We start from the raw sequence: 18,779 nt of genomic DNA on the forward strand, positions 1-18,779 counted from the left end.
TTCAGTATTGGTGCTAAGTCCATCGCACAATGATTTAGCTAGTTTTCTATTAGAACTTGCAGCAACTAAAATGTTAATTTTTCCTCTTTTCCAGAATTCAACTGTGATGGCAAGAGCAGAATATTTCAGAAATGTAGACTATCTTCTCATCCACGGAACAGCAGATGGTGAGGTTTAAGCAAGACTCTTACACATAAAAATACTGAGCCAACATCACTTTGTTTAAGAAACATTAAGCATCCTCCTATGCCTATGCTCAGGGTCAGTACCTAAGAGTCAGGGACATTTCCATAAATGAGTGTGATTACTCACTGCTGACAATGTCAACTGCATGACTAGATAATTGTCGGTGTTCATTTCCAGGCGGTACATTGTCACTCTGTGCTTTCTGGTATTTAGCAGCACTTTAACTCTCTCTCTTTGTTGCAGATAATGTGCACTTTCAAAACTCAGCACAGATTGCTAAAGCTCTGGTTAATGCACAAGTGGATTTCCAGGCAATGGTACATAATTTCGTTTTACTCATGTTCACGGCCTTAGACCCGTAAGCTAAAAGGAAGAATCTTATTTTTTGATTATAATTATTACTTTTTACTGAAACCTGGCAAACTGGCTGTAGGGTAGAGTGGGCAGAACATTAGCAGGTGGGTCTCAGATCTTTCATGAACTCCCTGAAGGACACTAAGCAAGCCATGTCACCTCCAGGGATCCTAGTTGAGTCATATATGAAATAAAGGCATCCGTGAGATGAGCTGATCTTCTAGCTCGAAATCCAATAGTTCTGCGATCCTGCTTACATAAGTGTAGCTACATACTTAGAGTCCCCACAAAGGCCGGGAGACCCAAAGCAGCTAAAAGTCTCTGTTTACCCAGTAAGAAGCAATCATGGAATGTTACCAGAGGCCTCCGAGGCTCCCGGAAGTCAGGCGGCTCCGCTCAGAGAGCCCTTTCATCTGTGTGTTCTCAGCACCTGACACATGCCTGGCCCAGCACACAAGCTGGTGTTTTCACCGAGCGAAGGAATGAATGAGCTAGCTGTAAAATCAAGGTTGCATGAGGAATAGGAAATGACAGCAGAGAGAAAAGTAAGGTGAAAACCACGGCAAGGGAGACAACCCCTGACAGCTGTTTCCCCCCTTCGGTGAGCATAAGTTCCCCCTCACTTGCTTTTCCTGAATAAGAACCTAGAAAAGGAAACCCTCATTTTTGGAAATTTGGTTTTTAAAAATAATTTACAAAAGCGGACGTGAGGTTTTTCTGGTCTTTTTTATTGTGACCCTCCCCCCCCAACATAAATTCACCTGATGAGTATGTGGAGCATTCCATCACGACCACGATCTACCTTTATTCAGTGAAAACAATCATCTTACCAGCATCTCCCCAACAATGAAGTTTAAATTTATAATGCCGTCTCCCTGGGTGTTTTTAATGATACTATGTTTAACTCCTATAAAAGGTGTTTACAGTTATATGTGTTGTGGATTTCCTGCAGCAGACAGGAATTGGATTCAGAGGCTAAAAGCCTCGTGGAATTTTTGAGCTAGAAGGAGCCTCAGAGGAAATCAAATCCAACCTCCTCATTTTTCAAATGAAGAAACCAAGCTCCAGAGAAGCAAAGTAATAGACCCAACACACCAGCTCTGGAACCCATGCCTGCCTCCGGATCCCCCCCGCACCCCCCCCTCCCCCCCGGGATGCTGGCCACTGTTAAAGCTCAGCCACCAAGATCTAAAATCTCAGCTTAAAGAATGTGAGAGAACAGTGAGGGTTAATAGAAGGCTTTCATACCTTCCTGTTCTAAATGCTTACGTGTAAGCTAGTTTAGTTATTTGAGCGTGCTTAAGTAGAATTTCAACCACAATATTAGAAAAATTACCAGGACCTGAGAGCATGAGTAAGTCAAAGCTAGATGCATCATGTGCCTGTAGTTGTAACAGAGGCTTCTGTCCTTTGTGTTTCAGTGGTACTCTGACCAGAACCATGGCATTTCCGGCCTGTCCACGAAGCACTTATACACCCACATGACCCACTTCCTAAAGCAGTGTTTTTCTTTGTCCGACTAAAAATGATGTAGACGCAAGTCTGTATCGCAGTCTGAACACTTCATATAAATGCCTCCGACCATTTGCTTGTTTTACTCTTTCTGCTGTTAAATCCTGGTACAAACAAACAAATGAATGATGTTCTAAAGGCTGGCAGAAAATTAAAACTCAGAAGTTCAACCTCCTAAAGATTGTTTACATTTTCTGGCACTCTGTGAAAGAAGAGGAGAGGCAACCATGCCTTTTGCTTTGGACACAGACAATGTTTCATCACCTGTTTATTTGCGGAAAATAATAAAGTCAGAAGTTAAAGTGCTATTATTTTGTCTGTGTGAATTAATTTCAGACTCCGGTTTTATTACAGAAAAAAAAATGCTTACACTAAGGAAGCACATGAATAATATTAGGTGGTTATGGAGGAGAAGAACCCAAGAGTTTGGGATTTTTGTAATTAGAATTCCAGATGCTGGAATGAGTAGCTCAGGGTATGCAAAAGCATTGTTCAGAAATCAAGTTTGAGATGCATTCTGCAGAGTCATCCTGATGTTTACCCTCTATGCTGTCCCTCCAAGAAATGTTTCTTAAATTTCTCCCAAATTTCTTCAATGTGGCCAAAAGCATTTGATAAGGATAAAGTCTGAATTTTAAATTCAAGCTCCTTTTAATAAATGCTTCAAATTTGGAAACATTTCTATTTTGTATCTCTTTTAAGAATTAGTGATGCTAACTGCCTGCAGATTACTGAGCCACACAAAACTAAAACAGCAAAAAAATTAAATAAAATGGAGATTGACAGCCAGAAAGGAAAAGTGTTGTATCGATGAGATTTTTCTGGGGTTTGAATTCTACATTATCAAGCTCATTTTGAATAAAGAAAAAAAAAAGCCATAATGCTTGCAATCACGAAGGTGATGCTCCACCAGTAACAGTCCCCGTCAATTAGAAAATTATGGGAGGCTTCCATCACTGTGGTTGCCACAGAGTTAAAAAGATCCAGGTCACCGAAGATATTTCTTAAATGAATGTTGGAAGTGGCCATGAAGCCACTCCCTAGGGGACTTTTCATTGATGTGTTCCCTGGCACTAGATTGCTCTAGATGATTTCTCCCCACCTCTAGCTTGATTCTGCCTCATTGCAGGCAGAAGACCGTTATCCCTTCTCTCATGTTCTATAACCAGAAGAACCAATCCAGGCATGGAGCATTACAGCAGGAAGGGGCCTCAGACCATAGACCACAGACTCTTCTAGAATTGTCACATATTTCTTTGTCCAGCTCTCTCTCCACTACTGCTTTCTGAAATCATGACTCCCACGCAGGCCACATAGTGCCACCTCACCTTTCAGGAAGGGGTGCTTTGTCACGGGGCTTGGGTAACACCCACACAGATTTAGAATGGGCCATCGCCCCTCCTCCCCACATCTATGCAACTGCTGATGCCCTGCGGGGCAGACAGAAGCTATTACCTCCCCGTTTTGTTCTGTGTGGAACAGCCTCCAAAGCAAGCCAAGATTTCCTCGTAATATTCTCATCATCCATTCTCCCCAACTGGGGGAAAAGAATAAGCAACGGTCCTTTCCTGATACCCTATCAAGGGAGACAACAGAGCAAGAGCAAAGAATAAGAAAATCTCGTTCTTTCAAGGTCTTTTCTGCCTTTGTGGAATTTGCAAAGCTGTAATTTAATATCAACATGCAGTAAGTGGTCTCCCACCTCACGCCTTTGTCCCCAGTGCCACAGAGGCCACTTCTAAAAGACAAACCGAACTGTGTCATTATTCCAGGTGGAAGCCTCCAGTATTCTCCACGGTCTACAAAATAATATTGTAGATATTAAATGTAGAATATTTCCCTCATCACAGAAAGTGCTATTGGATGATGCTATCCTCGGAATCTTCACAGACCATATCTGGGAACATAGCATATGGTGGAAGCTCACTGATTGATAAATGAGCGAATGCCTCTGTGTTCACGGAAGATTCCTTTTTCTCCATCACTGTTGCTAAAGCCTTCCCTGACCTCCTCAGGTAGGGTCACCAGGTGCTCCTCAGGACATTCAGCATATGTTTATGTATTCATTCATTCATTCAACAAGTATTTGTTGAGTCTATCTGTATACCAGTCACTGTGCAAGACTTTAAGGATACAGTGAAGAGCAAGGCAGTAATTTGTGAGGCAGGTGTTTTGTTTTTGTTTTGTTTTTAATGTTCACATTTTATACAGCTTTACTAGACTCTTCTTTTGGGGTAGAAGATAAAAGATACATAAATTACCAAAGGGAAAGATTTAATAGGAAATACCAAACCAAAAGGGAAAATTAAAAACATCTTTCCTTTTCTGTTTGTAGGAAGCGAATTGTAGTAATAATTATCCTTTGACCACATTTTATTCCTATATATGAGATTTGGGGAGGAGGGTGTCCCAACACCCTAACTAATACTGCAAACTATCATCATGCTTCATAGATCACAAACTTGAGATTTTCATTCATCCATTCAACAGATATAATTGCAAGCCACTGTTTTAGGTACTAAAGTTGACCCTCCACCTCCCCAAAAGACATGCATGTTAAACAAAATGCAGGCTTATGGGCAAAACCTAAAGCCTTATAAAGGTGAAAAATGAATGTAACTACAATGCAAGTTCAAATGATATCAGTGCTATAGGGGTGGGATTCTAACATGTGTAAGAAGGAAACCGTAAAAAATTTCATCATCTCAAAATGACCTCAAATGTTAGCCCTCCAATGCTAGCCTTAGAGCTATTTTAAAAGGTTTCAAAATTCTAGGTGACTATCTCCTATATCCTGACGTGAGTGAGAAAGAACTAGTAAGAAAATGGGTATTTTGTTAAATTTAACATAAATGAGGGAACTTGCATTGAGGTTTAGAAAAAAAAAATATTAAGTCTACCCAAAAGCATAAAATGTATGAATTATTTCCTTCCAGAAACACTTTTTGAATACTTATGCTTTGCATGGCAGTACTCTAGGTACTGTGGGGCTTACAAAGAGGAATGTATGTACAATTTCTCCATTTCTAGACTGTTTCAGTAAAGGCGACTTAACGAATCTGATTTTCCCAACATTTGAGCATTTTTCAGAAACTGACAGATCTTTATGCAAATGTTGTTGCCAAGCTGTTTGTAATGGTGAAATTATACTTTGACAGTAACTCTTTAAAATATATTAAACCCAGCTAAGGTTTTTTTGGAAATGTTGCCAATTAAGTGACTTTAATGAGCTTCTTGATGGTAATGTAATTAAAATTCAGATGTTCTAATTGTAAAAAAAAAAAAAAAATTACAGTTCTGGGAAAGTTAACAGTAAAATAAGCAAATGTAAAATGAATTAGGACTAATTTAAATGGTGATTATGTGGTCTTCTGGGAAGATTTTACCAAAACAATGCTTTCAATTATGCTGTTTGTAAAGAAGAAAGAAGACACCTAACAGATATTTTAAATTTATCCAATAAAGCGGAGATTTTGAGTTTATCCAATAAAACAGATTAAAAAATTCTGATCATGGTGAATCATTCTCAGCTGTGAAAGAATTGCTAAAACACCCCCTTGGCATTATGGACAGGCACCTTGACAATCTGAAGTAGAATGTGTAATTCAGGGAGAAGTAAGTGATTGGACCTTCCCAAGCTATTCATGGGGAAAACGTTCTGGCTCCTAGCAAAAGTCTCTAATGGCCACCTGCTCTGATTATTGGCATGCAATACTAACATGCTGGTCACAAACTCTTCTTTTTGACACACAGGTAATATATTTGGCAAGCTAGAGCAGCATAATTTCACCCTATTGGCCTCCAATTAATACTCCATTACTTACTCTACTTATTTAAAAAATTGCTTTGACAGACTGTGTTTTAACAAATATTTGTTGGCACAGCCTTACATACCTTGTTCTATGGTTCTACAGAATCTGTAACCTGTGAATAAGAAAGAGCAGCAATCTACCAAAGGGCATGCCACCACGGTTTGACAACTCATCCTCCTTCTTTCATAAGTAATGTCCATTGGCAAGCAAAGACAGGAGCATCGTTGCTAGCCATTAATTATTAGGGGCAAGAATTTTTCTCACTGCTACAGAGGGTGAATTTTTGAAATGAATGTCTTAATGAAACATTTAAGATGATATATAAATCATTCGTATGTTAAAATCTACTATCGATCCACACATATTCAGTTTGCTAATTGAAACATCCTTTCCAATATTCATGAACACAATCGAAATTTTAGATCTGTCATAGAATTTGCTTATATCACATCAGCATTAAGCTAAATTTTCAGTTTTGAGAGGTGATAAAAAGCAATGATGCTTTAATATACGTAAGCACTTCATACGGTGAAAGGAAATAATGCCGCTGTCTGAAGAGAAAAGTAATACTTTGCAGTGTTACCAATTCCCTCCTATCAAATAAAACACAAGGTAGCTCATATGTCAGTTCTTTGAAATATAATATGTTCATTATAACTTATTTTAGAGATAGTGGGCTTTAATAGGTAAGTACACAGATATAAAAGTAGATTACCCGGTTTGCATCCCAACTCGGTAACATATTCGCTGTGTAATGTTGCTCAGTTTTCGTGAGTTCTTTCTGCTTTGGTATCCTTATACATGAAGTTCCAGGGTAATAATAGTTCCTACCCCGTAGGGTTGTTTGGAGGTTTAACTTAGTTGTTATTCGTAGAGCTAACAGTGTCTGACATACAGTAAGCGTTTTGTTAGAGTTTGCTAGATACATAAGGTAAACCACTTTTTAGTTGGCATTTTCAATAAATTAATTTTAAAGGAATTAATAGTCTGATCTTTACTGCAGCATTATTTGTAATAGCCAAATTACGGAAGCACACCAAATGTTCACTGACTGATAAATGGATAAAGATGTGGTGTGTGTAATGGAATATTACTCAACCATAAAAATGGATGAAATCTTGCCATTTGCAACACCATGGATGGATCTAGAGGCTATAATCCTAAGTGAAGTAAGTCAGTCAGGAAAAGACAAATACCGTATGATTTCACTCATATGTGGAATTTAAGAAACAAAATAAAAGAAAAAAGGAAAAAGAGACAAACCAAAAAACAGACTCTTAAATATAGAGAACAGACTGATGGTTACCAGAGGGGAGGTGGGTGGGGGTACGGAGGAAATAGGTGAAGGGGATTAAGAGTACATTTATCATGATGAACACGGAGTAGTGTATGGATTTGTTGAACCACTCAATTGTATACCTGAAACTAATTAAATTAATAATCTAAATAAGAAGCCAATAGTTTCTTTTCCATATCAGTGAATTTATTATAAGTGTGGGAATCATCAGTTCCTTATAAAGGAATCTCTATATTTTCTGAGACAATGTGACCCATGAGGAATAACTAATATAGAAATCATGAATGTCCAAGGAAGTTCATTGACTTTGGCACTTTCTCTTGAATGAGTCATTCAACCCCATATCTCAATACCTATCTGAGTATTTGCCAGCAGTGGCAAATACTATTGAACATTTGCCAGCAGTGGTGGAAACACTGTTGGAGAAGACCTACAGCCTGGGAAAAATGCAGTTGAAAGACATGAACAGTTTGTTTACCCAGGCTTCAGGCACAGCCCCCAAAGCACCACACAGACGTTCCACTCTGGTCCTATCTCTACCATGCTCCCATCATCATCCAAACTCCAGCCTCATGAGTCTCCTTTTCTATTTTTTTCTTTTTCTTTTCTTTCTTTCTTTTTTTTTTTTTTTTTAAATCCAACCTCATTTCTGTTTCAGGGACTGGAATGTGGTTTTCTCAAATTTTCACGTGGCTGTGTCCTTGTCACCTAGGTCTCAGCTCAGGTAACGTCACCTTAGAGAGAATCTCTCTCATCGCTGGATTTAATGTTGCTTCTCCCATAACCAGAGACTTCTAACTACATTATCTAAATTTGCTTTCTTAATAGCACTTATTAGCATCAGAAATTATTTTATTTATGTAAGTTCTCCTCTGGTACATATTTCTCTCATTTGAATATAAGCTCCCTTTGAGCAGTGACTCTGTCCTTTTACCTCTCTGTATCCAGGGCCTAGACAGCCCTAGAATAAGGTAGGAGGAGCTTCGTAAATATTTGCTGAATGTATCCCCATATTCTGTGGATGGGAGGGCCCGTGAAACTAGGATCCTTTTGTGTGACCTCACAGTGGAAACAGATCACATCCTTTCAGGAACTTAGCATGTGATAAGTACTTGCTGTTTCCCCCTCAAAGTGAAGAGAAAGTAAAATCCCTGAGCATCGAGTGGTCCAGAAGAATGAGATTAGGAAGAATATGAACCTTACCCAGAGATTCTGAAAGAGGGTGGTCTATGAAACAAAAATAATGTGGGTCAGGAAATGGAAGCACAGTCCACTGACTGCCCTACCCCTGATATCACTGCTTCTAGATCAATCACCAAGACACTGCAGACTAAGGAAATTTGACACAAAATTTTCAGACTGGAAAAAGTCAAATAATTCTCTGGAATGCTATCGATTACTCTAGGAGCTTTTATTTAAAAAAAACAGTAGTTTTTAAAATATTTTTTACCTAATATGTTTCAAGTACTAATAATTTCTTTCATGTGATAAACAAGTATCCCGGTGCTTTATACTGTTTCTATCTCCTGGTTAGATAGGTCTTAAGTTCAAACCTTGGAAGCTTTGTTGGTTGATTCTTTTATTTTTTAATTTATTTATTTAAATTCAAGTTAGTTAACATACAGTGTAGTATTGGTTTCAGGAATACAACCCAATGATTCATCTCTTACACATAACACTCGGTGCTTATCCCAACAAGTGTCCTCCTCAATGCCCATCACCATTTATTTAGCCCATCCCTCACCCATCTCCCCTCCAACAGGTTGATTCTTTTAAATGCAGAATACAAACCTGCAGTCATCAAATATAAGCCAATGAAATATATCTTCCAAAAGTCGAACATTTTAGATCATATTTGTCTAGCTGACAACTCAACATGGGTGAAGTGAACTTTCTAGGGTCTCACTGATGCACCCAAGTGTAGCCCTTTGTATCTGCAAGATTGCCAAACAGAATTCAAGAAAATTGAATTCTAATTCTTGCGATTTTGTAAAGCTCTGTATGTTCCTCAGATTCCATTACTCCCTCCATGTGCCACACTTACTGGACTAGATTCATGGCTTTGCAAGCCCTACGAATTCCTCTGTGCCCCAGCAGGTGATAATGCAAGGTAATTCCTAAGCCCTAAATCATCTTCCAGAAACTGAGACTTATAGGTCAGATTATAGGAGCTAATCCCATGTTTTGATTCACTCTTCTCTCCTCTGTATCTCATAATCTTCTGGGATTATAGTGGTTATATACACTGAAGATTTCTTTCCTCTTCATATAGAGCTCTCTCATGAGTCTCTTAGGCACTATTTATAGAGATGGGGTGGAACAACAATCTTAGACCCCCTAGAAACACAGTGGCTGAAGTATTCCCCCTGACTCAGAAGGTAAAAGCAAGGCCAGGGATCCACCATGGTAGCTTGCTTGATGCTGGTATGAAAACATTCTCAAGGGAATTGTCATCAGCATCATTATCCATCATCTTTTTTGATGAGACTGATGTTATATGAATTAAATTGGTAGTTGAGAATCTTGTATGAGACAAATGTAAGGGATGCTTGGAGTAGAGTTCCCCATCTCAAGCAACTTTTGAGGCCAGCCAGGTCATCAGATGAATGGAACAAACCAAGGAGGGTGTTAGCAAGGTCTCCGGTGACCTAAGGGTGGGACTCTGGCGAGCTGGTGAGTATATTTGAAGGCATAACAACCACTGGCACAAGCTGTTGCCATGTGGAAATACAGGCGTATTATTTCTTAGCTTGATTTTTATCGAAAGAAAGTGGAAAAATGGATTTTTAAATGGAAACTCCCTCTCAATTTTGAACCTTTGACAACTAATTTCTAAGTAAAGAAAACTTATCTGTTTGGCCTATGGATATCAATTTCTATTTTAAGTAATAATTTAATTGCCTTTTTTTTGGATTTCAATTATACACCCAGTACTCCATACACATTATTCCATTTAAATCTCAAAACTCTATCTGGTTAGGAAAACGAGGTAAAACTGTGGAACTTGCCTAAGGTTCCATGGGTTCAACCATGGTCTTCCTACCACTACCATACCTTCATGTAACACAGGCAATGCCATTCCAGAAGGAGTGTGTGGAATGCCTTTTCTTTTGTTATATTACTGTCATTAATCAAATGCTCAATATAGAGTATAAATAAACACAACCCCAGTAGTAAGTAGGCTCTTATCAGTCATTATTAGAATTTAGGTACAGTTAATGAAGTAGCCATTAAGTGACTGTTTAAATAAATATTTCCAGGGTGGCTTTGAAAATGGAGTTTTGTGTCTCACTCTATAACTTGGTAACTTCTACAGGGTTCGCATCTTGCTTCTGGCCCTAGTGAAATTTTGTGTATGTACAGGCAAACCATCCAATATGTAAATCTAATTCGTGTCTGGACTCAGAATGATGTTAGCTTTCCAATCTTCCCATCACCTCGTCTCCACTCATCAGTATTTCTTCTAGATGACTTTTCTCTAATGTTACCCCTGCTCTGTGTCTTCCCACACCTGTTCTCCTACCAACTCCTACATCATGGCCATGGAGCTACAGAAGGGGGCAGGATGGTAGGGAAGCTTCTAAAATATCACACAAGAATGGTCTCCAAGTTGGCATCGGTTGTGTCTTGCCAACAGTAAGGAGGCTGCCAAAGCAGAGGCTCCAGAAATAAAGAACAATGAAAGTGTAAACCTGAGGCTTTATTCCTCCAGATTAGGTTTTTAGAAAATCAAAAAGTACAATTTAAAAGAGCCAAGGTAAAATAAGTATTTTGTATCTCTCCCCTGTTTTTAGCTAGTAGCTATCAGTGTATGCTTTCAGAAAGTCATGTGTGCCTCCAGGTTGCCAAACACTGTCAGGATATCTGAAGTGCTTTTATTATTTGCTTTTTCAAGATACAGTATCAGGAACCATAAAATATTGTTTACATAATCTTTGGTGAAAAAGCCATGCCCAGTGAAACTCTACTATCAGTTCTTTGACGTAGACTCTTTTGCATGGTATTGCTTCTTAACAAATGTTAGGAATTTAACATTATCAAAGTGTTTAAAAATTGTGGAACACCTTATGAATAATATTCACATCATCCATGTGCCATATTTCCCAGAAAATAAGTCATGGGAATCATGATGCAATTGTTAAAATGTGTAATTTATTAAATGTTTAATTTTTTCACTAAAATTTTACTCATTTTTAAAAAAGAATTTTATGCATATTTTATACATTTTCTACATATATGTTTTATATGTATACTGTACATGTTTACATATATATGTATATATTACATATGTATATCTAATGTGTACATGTATAACTATTTGCAGGGCACAGTATCTACAATATATAAAGGACTCTTTTTTTTAAGTTTAGTTATTTATTTTGAGAGGGGAGAGAGAGAGAGCTGGAGTGAGCAGGGGAGGGGCAGAGAGAGAGGGAGAGAGAGAGAATCCCAAACAGACTCCACACTGACAGTGCAGAGCAGAAGTCGAGAGTCAGATGCTTCACCGACTGAGCCTTCCAGGTGCCCTGAGAACTCTTAAAGTTCAGTAACGATTTAAAAATGGGCAAAGGACTTGAATAGACATTTCTCCAAAGAATATATACAAGCAGCCAACAAGCACATGAAAAGATGCTCAATATCCCTAGTCATTAGAGAAATGCAAATCAAAACCACAATGAAATACCATTTTACACCAACAAAGATGGCTATTAAAAAAAAAAAAAAGAAAAGAAGTATTGGCAAGGTTGTACTTTGCTGGTGGTTCAGTTGCTGTGGAAAACGGTTTAGCAGCTCTTCAAAATATTAAACACAGAACTGCCGTACAACCCAGCAATTCCACTCCGAGGTGTATACCCAAAAGAACTGAAAACAGGTTCTCAAACAAATAGATGTACAAGCATACCCACAGCAGCACTATTCACAATAGTCAAAGGGGGAAACAACTCAAGTGTCCATCAGTGAATGAATGCAAGAACAGATTGTGGTAGATATATACCATGGAATAGTACTCGGTTATAAAAAGGAGTGAAGTACTAACACATGCTACAGCATGAATGAACCACAAAACCATGTTAAATGACAGAAGCCAGACACAAAAGGCTGTTGTACGATTCTATTTATGTGCAATATCCATGATGGATAAGTCCACAGAGGTAGAATGCAGATGGGTGGTTGCCAGAGGTTGGAGGAAGAGAGAAATGAGGAGTCACTGCTTATTAATAGAGAGTCTTATTTTGGAGTGATGGAAAAGTTTGGGTACTAGATGGAGGTAGTTGGATGCACATTGTGAATGTACTAAAATGCCACTAAATTACTCACTATAAAAGATTTGATTTTGTTATGTGAATTTCCTCTCCTTTAAATTCATTTGTAATGGTTTTCAGTATAAGTAATGTATAAAAGTTATGGTGCCATTTCTAGAATCAGTAGACTCAGGCGTTTCATAGAAGAGTATATTCCAGGAAACTAGGCTCTTGGGTGTTTTATAAATATTTATTTTGATCCATCCTCATTGCTAATGAAAGGAATATTTTCATTCTCAATTAAAGAAAATTAAAATTTGGTAAACTCTTTTAACCGATTAACATTCATAGTACCAGACATCTGTGTACAAAAGAGAGGAAACCCATAGGATTCATCCCCTTCAGTCATTACAGACCCAAACCTTACACCTCATGAGCAATCAAAACATTCAGACCTCTCAAATATCAGCAATTCCCTTGTCTGACTTTTAAATTCCGTTCTTCCAGCTTCTTGATCAACTGCGTTAGGCACAATGGCTCTTCCAAAGCAACATTTTCAAATACCCAACCTCAGGCTGCCACCTTCTTGGCTTCTCCCTGCCTCCTCATCAGTTTTCAAGAAAACAGGAAGAATGGGCTCTTCTCCCTACCAAGACCTGTCCCATATCTATGCTCTGCTCTAAATCCTTTGCTCTTTTAATACCCCCAAATTTGTCATCAGAAAGTGAAATCTGCAGCCCTTTAAAAGGCTGAAACCCTATTGTGTGACATTCTAAACTATGGATCTGATTCTTAAAAAATGAAATCTCCACAGTTTTTTTGGAAAGCAGTTTGGAAGGCCCTCAAAATATTAAACATAGAGTTATCATATAACTCAAATTTTATTTCTAGAATTCTTCTTTAGAATTCTACTTCACCTAAGAGAATTAAAAATATAGTCCAGGGGCACCTGGGTGGCTCAGTAAGTTAAGCATCCAACCCTTGATTTTGGCTCAGGTCAGGATCCTGTGATTGGTGAGAGGGAGCCCCATGGAGGTCTCTGCACTGACAGTATGTAGCGTGCTTGGGATTCTCTCTCACCCTGTCTCTCTGCCCCTCCACCACTTGCATGCTCTCTCTCTCTCTCAAAATAAATAAACTTTTTATAAAAAAAAATATAGTCCAGACAAAATCTCATATTGAATGTTTACAACAGCATTATATATAACAGCCAAAAGTGGAAACAACTCAAATGGCCATCAACTGACAAATAGTTAAACAAAATGTAGTATATACATATAATAGAATATCGCTCAGTCCTATAAAGAAATAAAATATTGAAAAAAAAAGAAATGAAATATTGATACATACTACAACATTGATGAACCGTGAAAATATTATGCTAAGGAAGCCAGATGCAAAAGGCCACATAGTGAGTGATTCTATTCATATGAAATGTTCACAAAATGCAAATATCTAAACAGAAAGCAGATTAGTGGTCATCAAGGTTTGGGAAAGGGGCACTGGGGAGCAACTGCTAATGGGCACAAGGTTTCTTTTGGGGGTGATGAAAAAGTTCTGGAAGTAGACAGTGATGAGAGTTATACAACAGCGTGAACTCACTAAAAACTACTGAATCATACACTTTAAAAGCTAAACTATAAAATAGCTCGAATTGCCAATCGTTTAATCTTTAGATGTCTTGCTATCATAGCCATCTGGCAGCTGTGAATGGATTCAGACAGCAGTCAAGGCAGATTCTGAGGAGGTTAGAAGATTATGCCTGGAATCCCACCACTTCTTTGCAGTCTTGCTCTAGAAAGGCTGCGTGGTCTGGATTCAGACCCAGAAGTGTGGCTTTAATTAACTTGACTGTCTGTTCTAAGCCCTCATCTCATCATTTGTAAAAACGGAGGCGAAAAAATAATAATAATAACTTACTGTGTCTTGTAAAAATTGGACCATAATATATTCAGAGAGCTTTGCCCTTAGTAGGCAATCAGTAAATGTTCCATTATCTTAGGGGACTTGCTCCTCATTTCTGAAGTATAAAATAATCTGGCCTAAAACAACAGAAATATTTTCTATTTCATTCAATCTATTGTTATTTCTGAAACTGATCGCCTGTAATAAAGTCTCTAGATGAGTTCCAGGTGAAGTTTTTTAAAAAAGTAATCACCTAATAAGGCACTAACCACTGGAATGAATGGCTGCCGCACTTTCATTCAAGCACTCAGTTAAATGTAGCCCTGAAATTAATTTATACTGGATTGTTTTCATAAGCATCAACTGTCCTAAATGATACATTTATGTAGAACAAGTGCCCAAGAAAACATTAGATTTAAACTAAGTGCTTAAGAAATCAAACCAAATGTTAAGATATTCATTGAATCACCTTTTTTGCTACACGTTGTGCCTAGTATTGAGAGGAAGAAGTGTCAAAAAAAGGTGTAAGAGCCACAGGCTTTGACTTCCAGACTTTAGCTGATCAGTGTTTATGGAGGACACTAGTGATCACGGGCCAGATCTATGAGATGAGGAGAATCCATCTTTCTGCATCATTATAAGGGGCTCACTATTAATACTCTGGTGGCTCTAGGAAGAGAAAAAATAATTTATTAAAGTAAAAGTGAAATATCAGTCTTTACTTCCTCTGATAATAGCCAACAAAAAAAATGATTGACTTTTAGCAAAAAAGAGTCAGAATTAGAACACAGTACTGATGCCTTGGGGGCTATAGGACTGTTTCTAGGCACAGAAAGAAATTATTTTTGGTAATTTCTTACAAAATGAAATTGTGGATATTAATTCTCTGTGTTTGAAGAATAAAATAGCTAAACAACGAATTACAACAAAGTAAATAAAATTTTATTGTAAAGTAGGATAATAGTCTGGAGAGCTTTATAAATTATCCTCTACTCTATGATTTTATTATTTCAATATCACCAAAAATAGGCATATCTTTACAATACATCAGATAAATTGTGAATTGGCAGCATTGAGCAAGTTTCAGGCAGGGGGCAAGTCTGATTATAAGGCATAATGAATAGAAAAAAAGTGTTTATAACTCCATTTCACATTTTCTGCGTTTTTTTTTTTTTGGTATACAGATTTCAAATTTTAATTTTCTAATGGCTGAAGTTACTTCCTTTTACAGAAGCCTTTGAAAAATTGCAATGTTTTAATTGGTTCACATTAAAAACTCTTAGAAGCTTGAAGAAAAAAGTCTTTCCAGATGAGCAAGAGGTTGGATAAATGTAATGACATATGGTTTGTTTTTTATAGCTACAATATGCGAAAAATAGAAGCATAACACATGTATTCAATGATATATATGTATTTATACATATAAATATATATTCTGCTTATAAATTATGAGATAAGATTATTTTGTACAAATGCAATTTTGTTTTCTTTCTCTTTCTTGTTCCCTTTATGAATAAAAATAACAACTGAAACTTAGAACAATTTTAAACATCTCATTATACCAGGGATCTAGCAAAAGATAAAATCAATGTATGCAAAGCCATGATGCCACACAGTCCCCTGCTCACGCTTGTGAGCCTCAGGCTTGTGAGACCCCTACAGGGTCTCAGAGCCTCAGGGCAGGAAGATGTCTGATGATCTTATTACTGAATATTTCCTGACCCAGCAGGCTTCCTCTGAATCATTCCAGATGGATGGGTCACAAACTGTTCCTTAAATGTTTCTCAGTAAGGGTACTTCTCACATCCTCTGGCAAACTCAGAACATCCCCTGGTAGTTCTTCCTTTATTGTCCCTGGATGCCTGAGCCCATCAGGTCACTCATAAACAGGTTTTTATACTTATAGCTCATAAACATTAGATTTTTACATTCTGTGTACTCAATTTTTAAATTTTCAAAGGCTATTGTTAAGTGAATATACTTTCGTCATCAAAGCTTAAAAAAATCTCAAACTTTTCTCTCACATACTATTTATTTATTTATTTATTTATTTAGGAAGGCTCACACCTTTTCAGAAGGCTGTGGAAATGAGTGTTCTAATCTAGGAAGAACATGGCATATGGAGAGGATTATCTCTGAGAAACAAAAATGAACTTGAAACTCACAAGGCAATTTTACCTGTCACGCCCAAGTCATGCCTCCCGCCTCCCGAAGCCCAGGCATACCCTCTGGAAGAATGTAGTGATGCAATCATGATTCCCTTACCCCTAAATGGTGGCTCCCTTGCCCTGCCTTCACGGCAGTTGTTTCTCTATTACACAGGTGCTGTCCTGTGCTACCAATTCACCTCTAGACTTTGTTGCTCACCATGTGTCTCCAAACATTTATTTTACCTAGCTCATACTTAGTAAACTAAAGGATCAATCTCTTTATTTATTTATTTATTTACTTACTTACTTATTTATTTGATGTTTTTATTTATTTTTGAGAGAGAGAGAGAGACAGTGTGAACGGGGGAGGAGCAGAGAGAGAGAGGGAGACACAGAATCCGAAGCAGCCGCCAGTCTCTGAGCTGTCGGCACAGAGCCCCACACAGGGCTCCAGCCCACGGACTATGAGATCATGATCTGAGCCGAAGTCAGAGGCTTAACCAAGTGAGTTACCCAGGCACCTTTTAAACTCCTTTTTTTAAAGGTAAAATTAGTACACTGTTTTTAAAAGGTAAAATTGGTATAATTATATGTTTCAAGCATACAACAGGGTAGTTTAATATTTATATATACCACACAGTGACCACAAGACTGGTTACCATCCATTACCATAAAATTGAGCCCCAATACTCCTCCACTTACCTCCAACTCCCTCCACCTCTGTAAAACCACCAATATATTCTCTGTATCTATGGGTTTGTTTTTGTTTTCTTTGTTCATTTGTTTTGTTTTTAAGACTTCACGTATAAGTGGATTTCACATAGAAGATTTTCTTCTTTTTTTATAGTTGAGTAGTATTTCATTGTGTGTGTGTGTGTGTGTGTGTGTGTGTATTCCATCATGTGTATGGAACCCATTCACTTACAATGGACACTTAGTTGTTTCCATATCTTGGCTACTATAAATAATAATCAGCATAGGGGTGCATATATGTTTTCAAATTAGTGTTTGCATATTCTTTGGATAAATACTCATAAGTGGAATAGCTGTACTATATGGTGTTTCTATTTTTGCTTTCTTGAGGAATCTCCATACTATTTTCCATAATGGCTGCACCAATTCACATTCTCACCAAAGTGGGTACTTTTCTCCACATTCTCTCCAACACTTATTGTTTCTTGTCTTTTTTATACTAGCCAGTCTAATAGATGTGAAGTGATATCTTATTATAGTTTTGATGTGCATTTTCATGATAATTAGTGATGTTAAACATCTTTTCATGTACCTGTTGTCCATCTATATGTCTTCTTTGGAAAAATGTTCAGATCTTCTGCCCATTTTTTAGAGTTGTTCTTTTGTTGTTGAGTTGTGTGAGTTGCTTACATATTTTAAATATTAGCCCCTTATCAGATATATGATTTGCAAATATCTTCTCCTATTTGGTAGTTGCTTTTTTGTTTTGGTGATGGTTTCTTTCAGTGTGCAGAGGTTTTATAGTTCCATATAGTCCCATGCAGCCCTATTTGTTTATTTCTGCTTTTGTTTCCTTGGCCTTTAGAGTCAGATGCAAAAAAACAAAAACAAAAACAAAAACAAAAAACAAAAAAACCCCACATTGTTAAGACCAACATAAAGGAGCTTACCACCTGTATTTTTTCTAAGATATTCATGGTTTCAGGTCTTATATTCACATCTTTAATTCATTTTGAATTAATTTTTGTGTATGGTGTAAAACAGTGGTCCAGTTTTATTCTTTGCATGTGGCTGTCCAGTTTTCCAATACCCTTTTTTGAAGAGACTGTCTTTTCGTCACTATATGTTCTTGCCTCCTTTGTCATAGATTAATTGACTATATACAAGTGATTGTATTTCTGGACTCTCTATTCTTTTTCACTGAGCTCTGTGTCTGTTTTTATGCCAATACTGTACTGTTTGATAATTTTGTAGTTTAGTTTGAAATTAGGGAGTGTGATATCACCAGCTTTGTTCTTTCTCAAGATTTCTTTTGATATTCAGAATCTTTTATACTTCCATACAAATTTCGAAACTATTTGATCTAAGTCTGTGAAAAATGCCACTGGAATGCTACAAGAATCTTAATAAGATTTCATTGAATCTGTAGATTACTTTGGATAGTATGAACATTTTAATAATATTAATTCTATCAGTCCATTAGCACAGATTATCTTTCCATTTATTTGTGTCTTAATTTTTTTTTAGTATTTTACATCTCTTTCATTTCTGGTTTTATTTGAACTCTCTTTTTTTTCTTGATGAATCTAGTTAAAGGTTTGTCAATTCTGTTTATCTTTTCAAAGAC

General features: G+C 37.3%; 1 protein-coding gene and 1 long non-coding RNA gene across 2 annotated transcripts in view; one reads left to right on the top strand and one right to left on the bottom strand.

Moving 5' to 3' along the window:
* FAP (fibroblast activation protein alpha) overlaps window positions 1-2,360 on the top strand; it is a 74,755-nt gene extending 72,395 nt beyond the window's left edge. Inside the window, exons 24-26 of the mRNA XM_060621103.3 lie at window positions 95-167; window positions 430-503; window positions 1,962-2,360. Of these exons, the coding sequence (XP_060477086.1) occupies window positions 95-167; window positions 430-503; window positions 1,962-2,063 (249 nt within the window). The 3' untranslated portion in view covers window positions 2,064-2,360. The remainder of the gene's footprint in view (window positions 1-94; window positions 168-429; window positions 504-1,961) is intronic.
* LOC132670756 (uncharacterized) overlaps window positions 1-18,779 on the bottom strand; it is a 108,572-nt gene that overhangs the window by 20,791 nt on the left and 69,002 nt on the right. The window lies entirely within an intron of this gene.

This window comes from Panthera onca, chromosome C1 (genome assembly GCF_046562875.1).
Source record: "Panthera onca isolate mPanOnc1 chromosome C1, mPanOnc1 haplotype 2, whole genome shotgun sequence".
NCBI classification, from domain to species: Eukaryota; Metazoa; Chordata; class Mammalia; order Carnivora; family Felidae; genus Panthera; species Panthera onca.